This window comes from Galendromus occidentalis, unplaced genomic scaffold, assembly GCF_000255335.2.
Source record: "Galendromus occidentalis unplaced genomic scaffold, Mocc_1.1 scf7180000076944, whole genome shotgun sequence".
In the NCBI taxonomy this organism is placed as follows: domain Eukaryota; kingdom Metazoa; phylum Arthropoda; class Arachnida; order Mesostigmata; family Phytoseiidae; genus Galendromus; species Galendromus occidentalis.
The window spans coordinates 72,942-89,084 of record NW_003804933.1 but is presented as its reverse complement, the minus strand read 5'-3'; the positions used below and the strand labels follow the sequence as shown (position 1 = coordinate 89,084).

General features: G+C 51.8%; 1 protein-coding gene across 1 annotated transcript in view; it reads right to left on the bottom strand.

The window, feature by feature from the left end:
- Window positions 1-11,519: 11,519 nt before the first annotated feature.
- The window catches only part of LOC100900392 (adenosine receptor A1), an 18,618-nt gene continuing 13,994 nt past the window's right edge, over window positions 11,520-16,143 (bottom strand). Inside the window, exons 2-5 of the mRNA XM_003740406.1 lie at window positions 13,163-13,265; window positions 12,695-12,840; window positions 12,340-12,569; window positions 11,520-11,759 (exon numbers count right to left, since the gene is read on the bottom strand). Coding sequence (XP_003740454.1) covers window positions 11,520-11,759; window positions 12,340-12,569; window positions 12,695-12,840; window positions 13,163-13,265 — 719 coding nt within the window. The remainder of the gene's footprint in view (window positions 11,760-12,339; window positions 12,570-12,694; window positions 12,841-13,162; window positions 13,266-16,143) is intronic.

The following is a 16,143-nucleotide window of genomic DNA, read 5'->3' as shown; positions in this document are numbered from 1 at the left end:
TGTTCGACGTGCCTCCTGGAAGATTGGCGTCCATGTGAATAGAGCTTCGGAATCATTCGGGATCAAAATTCCTGGAAAATTCGATATATGTATTTCCTGTCCCTCGCTCATATAGGAAATATCGATTCCGATCGAATATGATTTCGTTCTTCGCTCGCCGAGACGATAGGCCTACATCGCGGCGCTCCTTTGGTGCAGTCTCTTTGGCGAGAGCTGAACGATATCCCCGCCCCGAACGTTCGGAGCGCAAGCGGAATAGATTAGAATATAGATCGGATTTCACACGGCCAGAACACATGTTCCTATTGGTGTAATGAACGAATGATATGTTGCCTCGCGGACTGGCTTTCGACTCATCCAGCTCGTACGCCTGGTGCTTGTCTGCTCGCCAGACAGCTATCGCCGGGAAACAGACTCTAGTTGGTGGAACATCGGAGCCGCGAGCTCTTATGAACGTATGTTTGCGAGCGGAACGTTTTTTTCGCATTTCGATGCGATTGAGGGACCGGGCCCGGGGCTTCACTCTCAGCGGAGCTCGAATCGAGTCGCTCATGCGGAAATCGAATGCCTCAATAAATCCAGGAGATTTCGCTACGCTTCTCTTGACGGAGCCTCAACTTGATTCAACCGAGTGCGCTAATGATTGAAGTTCCGCACACATTCCTACGAGCCATATTCCATCGAACAAGGAACTCCGACGGGAGCTCATTTCCTTCGGCGGGGAAAAGTTCGCGAGAAGGACACTCTGCGATGTCGAAGACAAACGGTAGCTTGATGAACACTTCGTGACCGGAAAAAAGTCAGCCAACACACTTACTCGGAACACTTGACGTTCCATCGATGTCCCCTCTCACGCTTTGGTGTCCGCGATCGCTATCCGCGCGACCGTCGCATTTGGACCGGGAACAAAACTCCCGCGAGCGATTAGATCCCGACGAAGCGCCCAACCAGTTCCCCTGGATCGACACAAACGGGAATACCAACTCCGTTGAGATCCTGGTCGAACCTCGACACCCCTGGAATGTCATCCGGAGCACCTTCATCCTCATCAATATTCTCGTACGGGCGACGGACAATGTCGCGAAGCGTCTCGATCCCACATGGCGGAGACACGCGGTTCCGGAGGTCGATGATTCCACAGAGAGAATTCGCAGCACAGGGAACGCATCAGTCCATTTCTTTGTCTGGGTTCGGAGTCAGAGAAGGCGTGGCTCCGAAGGTGCAAAGAAGAGTCGTCCACAATAATCGGTATCCAAATAGGATTGATGCCGACGAAAACAACTGTGTGAAAAGAAGGTCTTCGACGGTCAATGAGGGAATGATTCCCTCCCGTGGCTCGTGGGACGGACCGAGCTGCTAATCAGATACGGGTCGTTTCAGCCCTGGCGAACTAATTGATCGACACACAGCGAGGCCGGATAACCGCTGTACGACTTTGTCCCGGCGGTGCTATTCAAAGTGACCTTGCGGGAAAAATCCCGGGGAAACCCTCGGAGCCGCTCATAGTCGGGAGGGACTGACATCCGGAAGTCTCTTCGAGAGGACTTGTCGTTGTCGGTCGCTTCGGGGTCCGTCACCCAGCTGTCAGATTCATATTATCCGATCCTTCTAAGCGGACTGGTTGTCGACGACGACGACGACTGATCCCACCTCGGATCCTACGGACTCTTGTCGGACCTTGAATCCTTCAAATAACTACCGTCTTGCTTAGATCAGCCTCCGCTCATGCGGAATGAACACTCCCACCGATCGGAATCCTTCGTATCCGGGTCTTCCGAATACTCCGGATTTGCTGCTCGGAGTACCCGCCCGAATAAGTCGCGAGGTACGATCTGGCTTTTGAGAAACATCTGTAAACAAGGTCCATGGAGGAGCAGTGCTCTTGGTAGGCCGTAATCACATGATTAAGGGGAAGCCCTCGGCCCTCAGAGCCGAATTAGCGATCAAGCGGAGTAGCGATGGAATTCCCCAGTTTCCACTTGAACGAGTATCGTGCGAATTGACTGACCCTTTCAGCGACTCGCGAACGTTCCGGATCGCTCAGAGACTAGCGCGCGAGTCTTACGCCCAACCGATATCGCATACTCTTCGAGTTGGGCCTAGAAGAAAAAATTTGAAGCAGCGGCTGCTCATTACAAAAATTATCGTAACTCTCATCGGCTTTGAGAGCTTCTGACATTTTCGGTTCGGAAACTGCTCTCGGGCACTGATGACTCTTGTGAGAAAATGACGACATTCCTTCATGCGGTCGTCGATTTATCCTCTACGTACCGTTCGAGCAGGGAACGCTTTGCGTAGACCTATAAGTGGGCTTAAAAACGTTTTATTCACGGGAGTTGGGAGATCCCGGTCGGTAGTGAGCAACAAGGAATTATAGGCCATCTAGCAAAAAAGTTTCATCCCGCTTACGACGAGAAATACAGTCGGTGGAACGCTTCTGAGCGGGTTCGGCTCCCATGCCTGCTGAGAATGATCTAGAGCTGTATAAAATTCCTCTCCATTCCATTCGTTGTCGAGAATTACCTGTTGAGCTCGGAGTTCTCTTAGCAGACCTCGATGCTGCGGAACACGTTTTCTTCGGGGTTCGACCTTCGTAGCCTTTCTGTAAGGCATAAATTTTCCAGAGAAAATACTTGCCTGCGATCGCCCGATATGCGAACCACCACAGCGGGCAGGCGGCAGGTCAGGGGACGGGCAACGATGAGCTCGTCCGTTTTTTCGGTTCACTGACTGATTTTTCCCTAGAACTACCTCCGTTTCGGATATGCTTATTCAGTTCGAGATCGTGGGAATCATTCCGAGGAGCGCCGCGCACGACGTCAATCTGAGACAACAGCTGTCGCACACTCATTGTCAGGGTCGTAATATTGGTGGTTAGTGCCCCGCTGTGGGAAGCCGAGAAATAATCGTCGAAATTGCCGCGATCCGACCGCTCGAGGATTGGACTCGAGAGAGGGCCTCCCGATTTCCAGCTCAGGACAGCACGATAAAAATGTCACTCGATTGCGGGCGGATATTTCGTTGCTTCGGTATTTGCCGGCCCTGCGGCCCGACAAACTCCCCGGCGCCCAAACTACCACTTGGGAAGTACCGATATTTCTGTCCTTGAGAAAAAATCGCTATCCTGTCGATGACGAGAGCGAAGCCGTCCGTTGAACCCTTCGCCCTGTCAAATGATATGGTATAAGCAAGACTTCGATATGGCGAGTTTGGTTTCCTCGGCGAAACCTCGCCCGACGCTTGTCCGCAACAAGAGGCTAATTATTGTCGTTCCCTTGGACCCTAACAATCGGGCGGAAGCAGCGGAACTCTTTCGTCATCGTTTTTTTCCTGGTCCGTTATGAAAAGGGATCCGTCGAACGGGAATGACAGCGTATAACTCTATATAGTTGTCGTTAGGCCTAGGGAGTGATCTGCTTTCTTTCATAGCTTCCTCATCAGCGATCATCGGTCACTCCTTCTCCCAAGTGTGACTAAACAAACTGACTAAACCAGCTGACTAAACAAACCGCCATGCGCTAGCCCGAGCACTCACTGGGAGCGACAGAGACTCGAGAGCAGACGTCTCCCAATCTAGGACCGGGAGAACGCCGGTCTTCGTTTGCCGAGCTCTCTTTATTCTATCTCGGCTTTTTGTAATGCGATCGCTTTCTCTCGACGTGACGTCAACCTGATAAGGCTCATCCACTGTTTCCGACTGCGCTTCCGGGTGATAATAATTCTCCATCGTGATAATCGCCTGCATCGAGGAATGCTACTCGATCGTTTCCGTATACGCTAGAAATCGTGCCCAGCTCCCATTGTTCCCGGCCGAGCTTCGATCGAAGAGCGTAACGAGACGTTGGTCGTACAATATATGGATTTCGGCTGAATTCTGGGCGCCCTAAGGGCAAAAAGAGCGTCCGTCCTTCTGGTCTCGAAGGTCATGTAGTCTGGCGTCCTTTGTTCTTACCGCGGGAGTCCATCCGAGCTGCGTTCTTTTGTGTGAATGTAACAAGGAGCACTGACGAGCCCTCATCTTTCCTTGAGCTCCTCTGAGTGTTGGTGGACCGGTTCTTCAAGATTAATAATGCGGACGGCGATTCCCCAGTTTGGGTCTGTGCGAGAGTCCTATTGGTCGTCGTCGCCGTCGCGGCGAGGACTACCCTCGAAACTCTCCATCTTACGCCAGGGATGACGGGGCGGAATTTCGGAGCGAATTTATTCTCAGAGATATTTCCCGGCGAGTTCCGAAGTGGTCGACAATCTAATATCTCCATCCGTGCGAAGAATCGGCCGAAGATCGGAAATCTTTGGGTGCATCACCTGCTCCGAAAGCTTGCCTTCGGCCGAGTCGTTGAGCGATCCGGGCAGATTCGTCTGATTTCCAGAAGTTCCGTTGCTGGATGGCGCGGAGCGTCTAAGTGGTCTGCTCGTGCGAGGGTCCAGCAGAAACGATGCGAGACACCCATCATTGTTCCTGCTGCGAGTGCAGGTATTGCTGGTCAGCTCCATCTGCTTCTGCATCGGATGAATCTCGTTCCCGTTGATGAGTTTCCCTCCATCTCCGGACACAGCTGCGAAAGTAAGCATCTCTCAACTGTATCACTGAAACGAACCTGCTACGTCCGCCATTGGTCTATTGTACACAGGTGTTATGAGGGAAAGGGGAGGCATTCTTGCCGGAGGATAACTTGACTCCAGTGGAACTTCACTCTGTCGTGCCTTGATTGCTTTCCCGATTGCTTTTTCCGACGTCTCTGGTGAGGTCCAATGCATTTTTTTCTCAGCTGTTTCCGGACGCAGACGCGGTTCGCCGGCTAATAAAATGAACGAACACGCTTCGGAGGAGGAATCCTGGCGATGAGTTCCCATCCGAACGGCTCCATTCGGGTACGACGAATAACGACTTTCAATCCCTGATAGATAGATAAATCTCTCCCCCGAAGAATTCGTTCGCTTGTCGATGCCCGAAGGAGGTCCGAGCGATTCCCTCTGTCTCCGTTCTATTTCTTCGCCTCTGAGGTGTTCCCAAGGTCCATCTCTTCCTTCCGCGGCCCGGCGCTCCGAACTCTGCACCTACGGACCCATCTCCTCCTGAAGCTCGATAGTCACCCCAAGTCGGTACGATTTAATCACTGCTCGACCGCCTATAGTTGGCAACGGTTACCCAAGATTTGTCAGATTTCGTGAACGATATCTGAAGATCCGTCCCGGAAAGAAGCGGATTGGAAGATTAATCAGTATCTAGCTTCAGCAAACGATGAGAGATCGCCATCGATTTGGCGATCCGGGCTGCTCGGGCAGCGCTCCGAGGGAAGTTCATTCTTGAGAGCCCTACTCCAGCTCCCCAATCGCTCCTATACAACAGTAGACGGCGCAGTGCTTCATCAAGCTCCGCGTGGGTTTCAAGGTTTATCCAGCACTCTAGAGGAGCTTCCCTAAAAATAAGCCATGCGTGTCTGTGGCCCCGGCGGCCACACGTCAGATGAACCTGAAATTCCATAAGGAACTCGAGTCTATCATGACGACAGCGGCGGAGCGAGGGAGAAAGTCCCCGAAATTCACATTGAAGACTGAGAGAGTGTTCTGATCGAGAATTGTGCACGAGACGGAGTCCGTTAATAAGGCTACGGAACGGGAAAACTCGTAGAACTACAAGCTTCGTGTGCCACGATACAATCGCAGCAGAAACCAAATCATCCAGGCGGGGTATTCGATTTCCTGTACATCGATGCGGAGCTATTTTGGACTCACAGGTGAAAACGCGATTCGATCCGCGACGCTCAGCCCGATTCTTCGAAGGTCAGGCAGCAGCACGGGAAAGCATAGGCGAGCAACAAGATCGACTGTCCAGAGTATCGGAATGGAATTTCACCCACTTGTTGAAAATCGCGGGGTAGTCATCGCACTATTTTGAGCTAATCTCCTCCGGGAAAGGGACGGCGACCTCGGAGCGCCGTGAGTCCTCACCAAAAAATCGCCCGGGAAATCGCTCTGCCCTAATCAAGGAGCACTCCACCATTCACCGGAGCTCGATGATTAGCGTCGCTTGTTGCCAATGATTGCGTTCTGGGGCTTCGGGAGTTCGAATCCTGGCTGCAACTCGAGGAAGCACCACGGTCAAATAATTCAATGCTCCCGAGTGAGTGCTGTTCGAGTCCGGCGTTTCCGGAGCGATGAAATATCGGGGCGGTCTGACGAGGCGGTCCACTTAATTCCAAGGTCCCGTCAACCTCTGGGCCCAACGCCGAGACATTCAGCTCGAGCATGGTCGCGGTCAGCTCAGACAAGTCGTTTACGGAATCTGAAAGCGGCTCGAAAAAGCTTGGAAGCGCGTGAAATGAGCTCGTCGAGTGGGAGGAGGCGTCTGAAGGACTGCCGGCTGACTGGTGTCGGCGGCTGTGAAGATGTCTAGATGCTAATAGGCGTTCCAAGCGAAGATGAGTTCGCATACTCCATCACGCTCCATGGGGGTGGGGGGAAGAAGTTTATTCTGAGGCAGACAGCCGATGTGCCGGGGACCGTTATCCGGCGCGGCGCCGAGACTCGCAGCACAATGCGACATCCTTGATGCGGCATGCTGATCATTCGAGCAATGAATAAGGTATCTACGCTTTTCGCCTGCCGTGCTCACAGCTGTGACAAGGAGCATCGACGCTGCAGCTTATGTCTCCGTCACGGGGCTAATCGGCCTGTGGTAATGCACTGCAATTCCTCCGATGATAATGACAGACCCGTCGGCGGAGAGCTGCCGGAGAGAGGCGCTCATCTCGGCGATTCTCAGCCAGCGTTACTGGATTGCCTCTAGAAATTAGACCTATTCCAGACCGGTGGGGGACTTTATGGGCAAATTACGACTCGTTGCCGAGGGACAGATCGAAGTTGGACGTGACTGGGCTCCGTAATTCGTCGTCGGTTTTATGGCTACATTCGATGACATTCTCTCGAATGAGTTGCTCTCACGTGAACTGTCTTCAAATAGGACCAGGATTCCCAGAGGAGCGGCAAGTTTATCCGGACAGATCTTCTCAATATGCGCTCCGGTGTCTGTCTGTGTTCAAGTTCTCATGTTATCTATTCCTCGCACCCTGCGAAGATTTCGACTGGGAGCTCAAGTCGTGAGATGGCGCCGGCCTGCATGCTGAGAGCTACAACGAATGATTAGGTTGACCTTCGTCCCTTCGTCCGGCGATCTTCCCGGCTGGTCGCCTGGTTCGTATCGACGCCAAAACTTACGAACAAAGACTCAGCTCAAGTGGATACGGCGTTTGGGCTCATTTCTATGGTTTCCGCTCGTACAATAGAGATGAGACATTGTCATAGGGAAGTTCCCGAAACTACATTCTCCCTCGCGAGATAGCTGCTTGCGGGGCTTGAAAGACCCGATTTTTTCAGGCCCGATCGCTCCCACAGTGAGCAGACATTCAGAATATTTTCCTTCTTGTCGGTCGCGATGCCGTATGAACAATGCGGCGTCCTTGACGAGGACGCCCATGCCGCCGCGAGTGCTTATCTTATCGTGTCGCTCGCACGACCTGAGAACGGTTTTTTTCCCTGATTGTCCGGAAGTTCGCCACGTGCCGAATTGATTCCAGCGATCGATGCGCACGGGGCGCCCCTGATGGGAGAACGCTCACGCAGACGATGGACTAGCCGCTTGAATATTCCGGGACGTGTAATCACTTTATTGCGCTTTCCGCTCGCTAACCTGTGGGTTACGGGAGCAGTCTTGATCTGGGAGAGTGCTCGCTGTAGGAGTCAGGAGAGACCCGGAGCTTTTTGTGCGAGTTTTAGCTAGTAGGCGATGTCCAGGATGCCGAGCACAGTTATTCCATCTTTCCTAAAATTATGCATGCCAGAAAGTCGGTCTCAGCTTGTGCTACTAGCCACGGGGCTCCGTTTCGGTTGCTGGGTCAACTGTACTTTGACCATATTATCTCATTTTGAAAGTGCCCCGATCCCACGAGCTTTGTCTTCGAGCGGAAGAATTTCGATTATGAATCCCTCCCGATCTGGTCGCTTCACTGAAATATTTCTCTCTCTGCTGCTGATAGTAATCGACTCTGGAATCCATCCCAGGATAGAGATTCTGCTCGTCTGAACAAAAGCCACGCGAAGTCCTCAGGGAGAGTTGCTCACGTCCACATGCAAGCTGCATTCTATTGTCTGAGCGTGGAAGAGTCGTCTGGGGACAAACTCACGGTAAAAACTGCAATATTGCGCCAGAGAAAAATACACAAAGCCTCCACAACGGAGCGATATTTCCTCAGCCCACCCGCTGCGTTAACCCACCGAGATACGAACCAGAGTTCGGTTTCAGACTTCTGCCCTGCTAGCAACTTGTCACAGCTGCTTGTGCGAGCCCGGGCCGCGCACCATGATTTATTGCCTACAAATCACCGAGAATTAGTTACGCTCAAGGGGATCTTTCTCTTCGGGGGGCAGCCATAACGTATCATTCCACTCTCTCAAAATCCTCTCTTCCTCCAGCACAACTCCTTGGGCTTCTCCGTGAGGTCAGCGACTCGCTCTTTCTATTGTATGTAGTTCCGCGATTGATGCGCTGTTCTTCCTTGCTCGCTGTGAGGGATACACGCACCGCCTTGTAGGTCAGAAGAATCATCGTGTCGTCTCGAAGCATAGCCGCCGGCGTGCTTCTGATTGAGTCTCGATTTCTTGACTGGGCTGTTGTGAGACTCCTGCATAACGATCGGGAGGAGCACTGCTCTCGATACCCATGCCCGAGGGAGCCTCGGGCCTAATGGAATAGATTCAGGAGAGAGCCGCCCCCGATCGACGGAGCCACGATCTAGAGAAAGGAGCGCAATCTCCCAAGTGACCGTCGCTCGCAGCGTAGAGGCGACGCCATTCCGGAGCCAACGGAGTCGTCTCACTCAGAGAGGACGGGGCTATCAGCGAGATCATCGGTTGTTTGACACCGAGGGAACTTGTTGCCCGGCTCGTCTAAGCCGGGCGACTTGATGTTCCCCTATTATGGATCACTCTGAAGCCTCGGGGGGAACTAGGCGGAATTTTTCCGAATCATGGCGGAGACACCCACCTGGCGGTATCTCGTGTTCGATCGGATCCGTACTGGTGAACGAAGCGACTCCGCGAAGCGTAGGGGCCTCGCTCTCCCTTGTTGTCCCTCATGGATTATCTTGTGATTTTTTTTTAACATCATCAGCGCTTCAATGCATACGCTGACGGAGGAAGATATAGACAGCAATAAAGAGCGGTGGTGGGACCTCGAGCCGTGAACGCGAGATCACTCGCCCTCGGCCGCGCCGAAAGGCAACCCATGACTCTCTATCATGTCATCCCCCGTGGGAAATCTGGAATGATCCCCTAGGATTCTATAGCAGGGAGCCTTGAGGGTCCGGGGGAGAAATTACCTCAAACCCTGCCATCCGGAAGCTCTGCGAAAACAAAACTGGGAATTTAAGAGAAGTGCCACCGTTCCACAATGCGATGCTCTTGATTACCTTTTGGCGGGAGGCTCCCCATCGCGACCAGATAAGGCGGTTTCGGTGGAGCCGAAATCGCAGAATCCTGCAGAGGGAAATTGTCGGATTACAAATGCTGAATCTTCTACGGGGGATCACGTCTCATTCGAAAAGTTCTGCCTCACCTGCCTTAGGGGAAATGGCCTCATGCCCGCAACTCATGCAACGACGACATTTCTGCCGGATTGAATACATATCTCGAATCTAGCGGGTTGTTGTCCGACAGATGTCCGTCGACGAGCTCCTTTATATGATCGAGTGTGTCTAGTTCCGGTAGCTCCCCGTGCAACTTCCAACCAATGATCGGTCGGAATCTCTTACCAACCTTCCGTTCCAGCAGTCAGACTATCCATGACAGAAATCTCGGTTTTTCTGTCGACACATTAGGCCACTGCGGACGAAGAAACGCTCCGGAATTATTATTCCCAGTGCCCTCGTCGAGCCAAACGAAGGGTCTGCGTCATGAACGCTTCCACGGGAATCGCCGGAAAGTCTTCTCCGAGTCTCGCTGACCACATTCTCAATTTTCCTCTCGGTCGAATTGATCTTAGCGATTGATCCTCAAGGGCTCAATCACTTTCCTCTGGGTTTCTGATCAGCTATATGTACCTACGCGCCTACGCGGATCCGACTGATCGTGGGCGGGTGAGACGTCTCGCTCGTCCACATGCGATTGCGCATCGAGACACCTGAGCCGCTTTCATGACCGGTCCGATCAGTAAACTGAAGCCTGTACGGGAGCAACGAGTCGACCCGCCGCATGCTCCTCGATCCGAAGGAGAAAACGATCTGTGAAAGGGAATCAACTGACTCGAGTTGATTTATTTCTCGGCATACGTCATACTACCTCCTCAGTCTCCAACGTCATCATTTAATCAAACATTCCTCCCATCGTTCATTATTTGTACAACGGCACTCCTTGTTGATCGTCGGCTTGTGCTCGACGAAAACGATACACGTCGTCATTCAAAGACTCCTGGCATTAAGGAAACGCTCATATTACATCCTAAGTTCTAGCTCGTAGGAAAATACAATCTTCGTGAGCTCTCTTTGGAAATCAAGTTGCTATTTCTGCCGCGACTGATATATCCCGCGTACTATAAACAAGGCTGTAATCAGCTCACTCGATGAGCGGCGCGACTCTTCTAGAAGACTACGATCACAGTTTTTCGTTTGACACGATTTGATGCACATGTGTCTGCCCACGAGCTAGCAGGCCATGAATTTACAGACATGTACAATTTATTGAGTGACTGAAGCGTTGCGTAAGTTGTCCTACGATCGTTCGTCCCTCGATTGGCTAATGCTTCAGATCACGTTCATAAACGGAATCCGCTTCCGATCATTCGTGGGGCTCTAGGTGGAATTACGATTCATACCGTTCGACGTGTCACGCTCCAGTGGTCTGTCATTGCCATGCATTCGCTTCAATATGGACGAGTCTAGCGGAACTAGTTATTTTCTTAATTTTCTTCGCAGTTCTGTCCATGTGCATGACCCATAGGCTATTCGCCTGAGGCATGAGTTAACGTCTGTACTTGAAGGAGCCCTCCCTGATCTCGTCGATCAACGTCAGTCGCCTCCGGGTCGGGAAGCATTGACAGCAAGCCTATGGACTTTTTGATCAGGCAGCACCGCTTCCGGGAGAAAATATGGCGGGAGAAATTCGCGCCTGTCTCCCGCTATTCCTATTGCGCAAAATTCGAGACAAATGACAGCTACGAGTTCGATCGTTCGCCTCATCGATTGAATATTTTACCACGGAGCGAGACGCGAACAATAGAATTGCATGCTGAAAGAAGCCGCTTCCGATTCTCCATTGCGCTCCATTCGATTCAGAACAATAAAAACGTAGTATGGAGCCTCAAAGAGCGGGAAATGCAGATCACAGAGGGCTCCTTTTCTCTGTAAATCCCTTCCGAAATCGGTCGGATTCAGACACGAGTCAGGCGATCCAAAAACAAATCCTCGAACTCTCTCACGACCGATATAGTATTGTCCGCTTCGCTCGTCTGTAGGATACAGACATCGCTACAAATCCGTCATTCCTATGAAGGACTTGCGAGGCGGTCCGGACACGAGGGGAATGTTCTCTCGCTGACGATCCTCGACGAACAGCGAGCGGATTCTCTGGCCATGAAATACGTAGACTAGCACGGGCGGGATGAACAAATTCAGTTCACACGCCAAATCCATAGAGACCAACAACCATGGAGGTACTGATGTCACGCAAGCACGTACGGTGTGTACGCCGGCGAAAGAGCTGGGCACCTGAAAGGCAAAATATAATTCGTATACGCGGAGGGAGCGTCCTGCCTCGCGGGAATACAATGCTTCTCCCACGGCGCATTCGGGAAAAGGATCCTCCGGATCAGCTCGGTCCGCACCGGGAGACATGTTCTTAAACTGTAACGTCACCGGTCACCGCAAGAAAAGCTAAGAAAGATTACCTCCGTCGCGGGATCCTTTTCACAAAGCATTGTGCCAGACCGAGCGGATGAGGAGAGGGTTCTTATGATCTCCCTCGCGGGGCACACCGACGAATTTCTCCCCGACAAAAATTTTCCCGCTCGAAGAGCTCACAAATGGCTTTTACTTCTGAGAATGCCGTGACCCGTGATCCGGCGAGTCCCGTCTGCTCTTTTGCCGCTCCCAAGAGCCGTAACTCTTAAGGTCGAAATGGAGGGAGGAACCTCGGGAGTGCAATCCCATGGATCAACCCGCTTTCAAGGATAGAATCGACATGAGAAAGAATGACGACGACTTCCGACGAGGACCCGGGTCACGCAGATGCATCGATATTCGACAGGTGGGAGGAGACAGATGAGCCGTCGCCGGCAATAAAACTCACCAGTATGCAGCAAAAGATGCAGATGACAAGGACGGTGAGCTTTTCTTTTCTCGGAAAAAGCAATCTCGACTCGCCCGTTGTCTTGGCTGGTTGTTCCGGAGTGCGTAGGAGGAATGACAGAGTCGAGTACAAAGACATGAGAATGACAGGAAAGAGCACCTCGAAGTTGGTGAACATTTGATACGAACAGCTGTGCTTAGAATCCGATGCGAGGTCGCACACGTACAACTCTGCAACGAACGAACGACGTCGCCTACTTGTGCTGAAATTTTATTTAGCGAGTCCGCGTTCGCCACCCTTATCATCCGCGCTGAAAGAGACAGCCGGCTGAGCTGGACTAATGAAATGGACTCACCAGGAATCAAATCATACCGCCCCCAGCCATACATGGGCCCCGTCACTTGCGGCACTATGACCAAGAACAAGCCGGGCAGTATCACGTACGCATTTAATGGACTAAACGTCAGAGTGTACTCATAAGGGCTGCTGTTCCTCATGTATCTGGAAAGAGGGAGATCTTCAACTTAATTTCCTCTCCACGAGTTCCCAAGTACATTACGCATTATTATCTGTGGTGGGGCTCGCTCCCAGCCGAGGGTCACGCCGTAATGAATCCCGAGTGTGAATTCAAGGTGATGAAATCGTTTGGACCCGGATGGAGGGGAGCAGCGGGTCGCACACACCATTTCGCGAGATGAAGTAGTGGATGATGATGTGTTATGAAGCAAAGGAGTGATCGCGAGAATAGAAAGGAGCCGAAGAAGTAGAATCTGGGATCCCAACGAAGAGAAAAGACATCGAGAGAAACTTCTTCCCCACAAACCTTTCCATGACGAACATCATTAGGTACCAAAAGTGAAGGTATTCCAGGAGGCAGCTTAGAAACCCTTGGAGTTGGCACGATAAATGTCCTACCGTAGGTTCGCCTGGAAGTGAAAAATGTTCGAAGACTGTGAGAAAAACCTTAGATATCGTGGACTCTTATCTTTTGCTCCAGCGAGCGCGGAGTTCTACGATCACGCCGGCTGCATCTCTTCGCCTCCCCTCCCCCTGTTTCCGGATTTTGCAACCACGAGGATTCCTGGTCCTCCCGGAGCTCGATCAGGAATGGATCAAGGAGTAATCACGTTGAGGAGCTCCCATCGACGTTCGTTCGTGAGAGCCTTGATCGTTCCGAGAGCTGTTTCCGTTTCTTTCTCGAGCGCCGCGCCGCCGGCAGGGGAACCGATAGTGCGCTGAAGCTTCACAAGGAGCTGCCCCTGGAGGTTTCCGCTGTAGCTGATGAACTGTTTCGGGCAGGGGTCAAACTTCGGAGCGACGTCAACCCCGGAGAGCAGCTCTTACGGAAGACTTGTCTATCACAATTATAAAGGGGGCGCATACGACTTCCAGAACGCGTTCGAGCTTGAGTAAGCTCCAAAACTCGTTCGGAACTCACTCGGTCGTGCGTAATGACCCTCACTCGGTAGTTTCCTCAGGGATGCGCGAGTTAGAGCGCGGGATTTAACTGTCGCACCCGTGGGGTAGCGACGCGAGGGGATTCAAAGGAATTCCAGGACTGCCTGCCCTCGAAGTCCTACGAAAACGCTAATGTGCCTAGAGCTGCGTTCCGTGAGTCTACGACGAGACGAATTCCTCGCGGTGGGGGAAAAGTGCCCAGGATCGGCCCAGAATCCGGTGGGCGAAGCGTCGAGCGACTCACGTCATTTGATGCGATAGAATCTGTTCGGTAGAATGACTCGTATACGATCGCCTCAGGTCTACGACGAGTCGCACGTCGCCGTCTCATATGCATCATACGGTCCAACACTCGAGACACGCCGAGTGAGGGCGCATCTTGCCGGCCATCCGCTTCGGTTGCCATGTTAATTGGAGCATAATCGCGCTACGTCGAGTCAGGTCCCCGCCTGGACTTTATCAGGATGCCTGATGGCGACACTCAGATTCGCTGGATGGGAGGAAAATCGAGAGTCCTTCTATATATAATCTTTCTTATTTCGATTTGAGCCACGTCACGTCACTTGCTGCAAATGTGATCCCGAGTTGTTGAGTGGCGCTTCTCATAGAACGGGGCTCAGGATATTCTGAGTGGAAATGTTGGAGATTGAATGAGCATGGGAGCTATGAACGCGAACGCCGGACTCTCGGCATGATCAAATACGAATAATAGCAGCCAGTAGTACAAAGACAGCGAGTGCAAAGAAGCCACGGCTCTTTGACGAATCACTGATGTATTCGGAAGAGAAGCGTTCCCGCTCTGTCTAGTCTGAACATATGATCAGAATCGTTCCCGCTTTGTGTCCTCTGGACAGATGGATTCGCGATCAGGTGACGCGCGAAGTCCCCTCTAAAACGACGAATATGCGCAGAAGACATCGAAACGGCGAATGCAGAGATGACTCTACGGAAACGACGCGACGGATGCAGAGAAAGCGTGAAATGTCACGGAGAGCACGAATGCACGGAAAACAGGAAAATAAACAACGAACGCCCAGGGAAAACCACGATACAACCATTGCTCACAGACGAACGGGCACTTGAATCGGAATTCATTAGTGGAACTAAAACGCTCGTTAGCAATAACTAACAAATAAATATTAGAATCAATGCCCAAAGTATAGTATCGAGTTCGAACTATGGGGCTCCGAAATGGTATGCCGGGAGACAATTCATCCGTAAAAACTTGGTGGCTATGATTCACAACTTTACCCGATGCATTACATGGTTGAGCGTCGCGGGTTTCGGCTAGCGTTCCGGAAGACGAGAAATTGATGCGAGTATCGGGATGAGAAATAGTCTATAGAAAACCGCTTGAAATCAAGAACGGAAGCCCGCAGTTATCGAAAGAGCTCGATCTCAATAGATGACAATTTCGAATCCCGCTTTGAGTGCAGCGCTACTCCGCCATCTTGGTTCTGCGTAGACGTCATGTGACAGCAATAACGCATACTGGGGAAAAACTTGGAGTTTTCCGCCTTTTCTGAGGAACGGCCCGCAGGAACGCTGAAAAATTCACTAAGGCAAATAACGAAGGAGTCACGAATCGATTGCGCGCTTGATCAAAGCGTAATCACGAGACAGTGGATAAGGTGCGAATTGACAGACAGAGATTGCGCTTCTATCATAGGTGGGGGGGATATTGTCCCGACCCGGCTGGAGCGCGAGTGGGGGAAACGATGCCGGCTGATAATTCTCTGTGATCCAGGGTCCCGCCCGATCCCTAGAATCTGTGTATGCCCGGACCCTGAATGTGAAAGGTAGCGAATACGAACGCCAAAATTACTATGAAGATAAACGATAACAGAGGGCACGGAAATCCGGACAGGGCTCATTTTCCAGGTTTGCGCGCGGCGAAGTGGGAACGAATTTTCTTTCGGAAGCAAGGCTGACCGTGTGATTCCCACGCCCACGAGGGATAGGTTTCATCCTGACTTTCAAAACTTCTTCCATCCCCTCAAATCCCTTCTTCCATCCCCGCTCCGTTTCATCGATCGATCGATTCACACATAAAGGATCGTCATTGCGAGATCTGAGGCTTTGTCCTATTTTGAGCACGTAAATCCATTCCGGGGTGATAGACTTCAATTCCGAGGGTATCAGCATCGAACGTCTGGAATCGCGACGCACACTCTTTTCCACAGTCGGGATGTACTCGAAACAAAAATGAGGATCTCTTTCCCGCTGCGACGGATTCGCAAAAACCCGGAATCCCGAAAACCCTGAATCCCGAAAATCCTAAATCCCGAAAACTCAGAGTCCTGAAAACCCTGAATCCCGAAAGCCCAGAACCCCGGAAATCCCCTT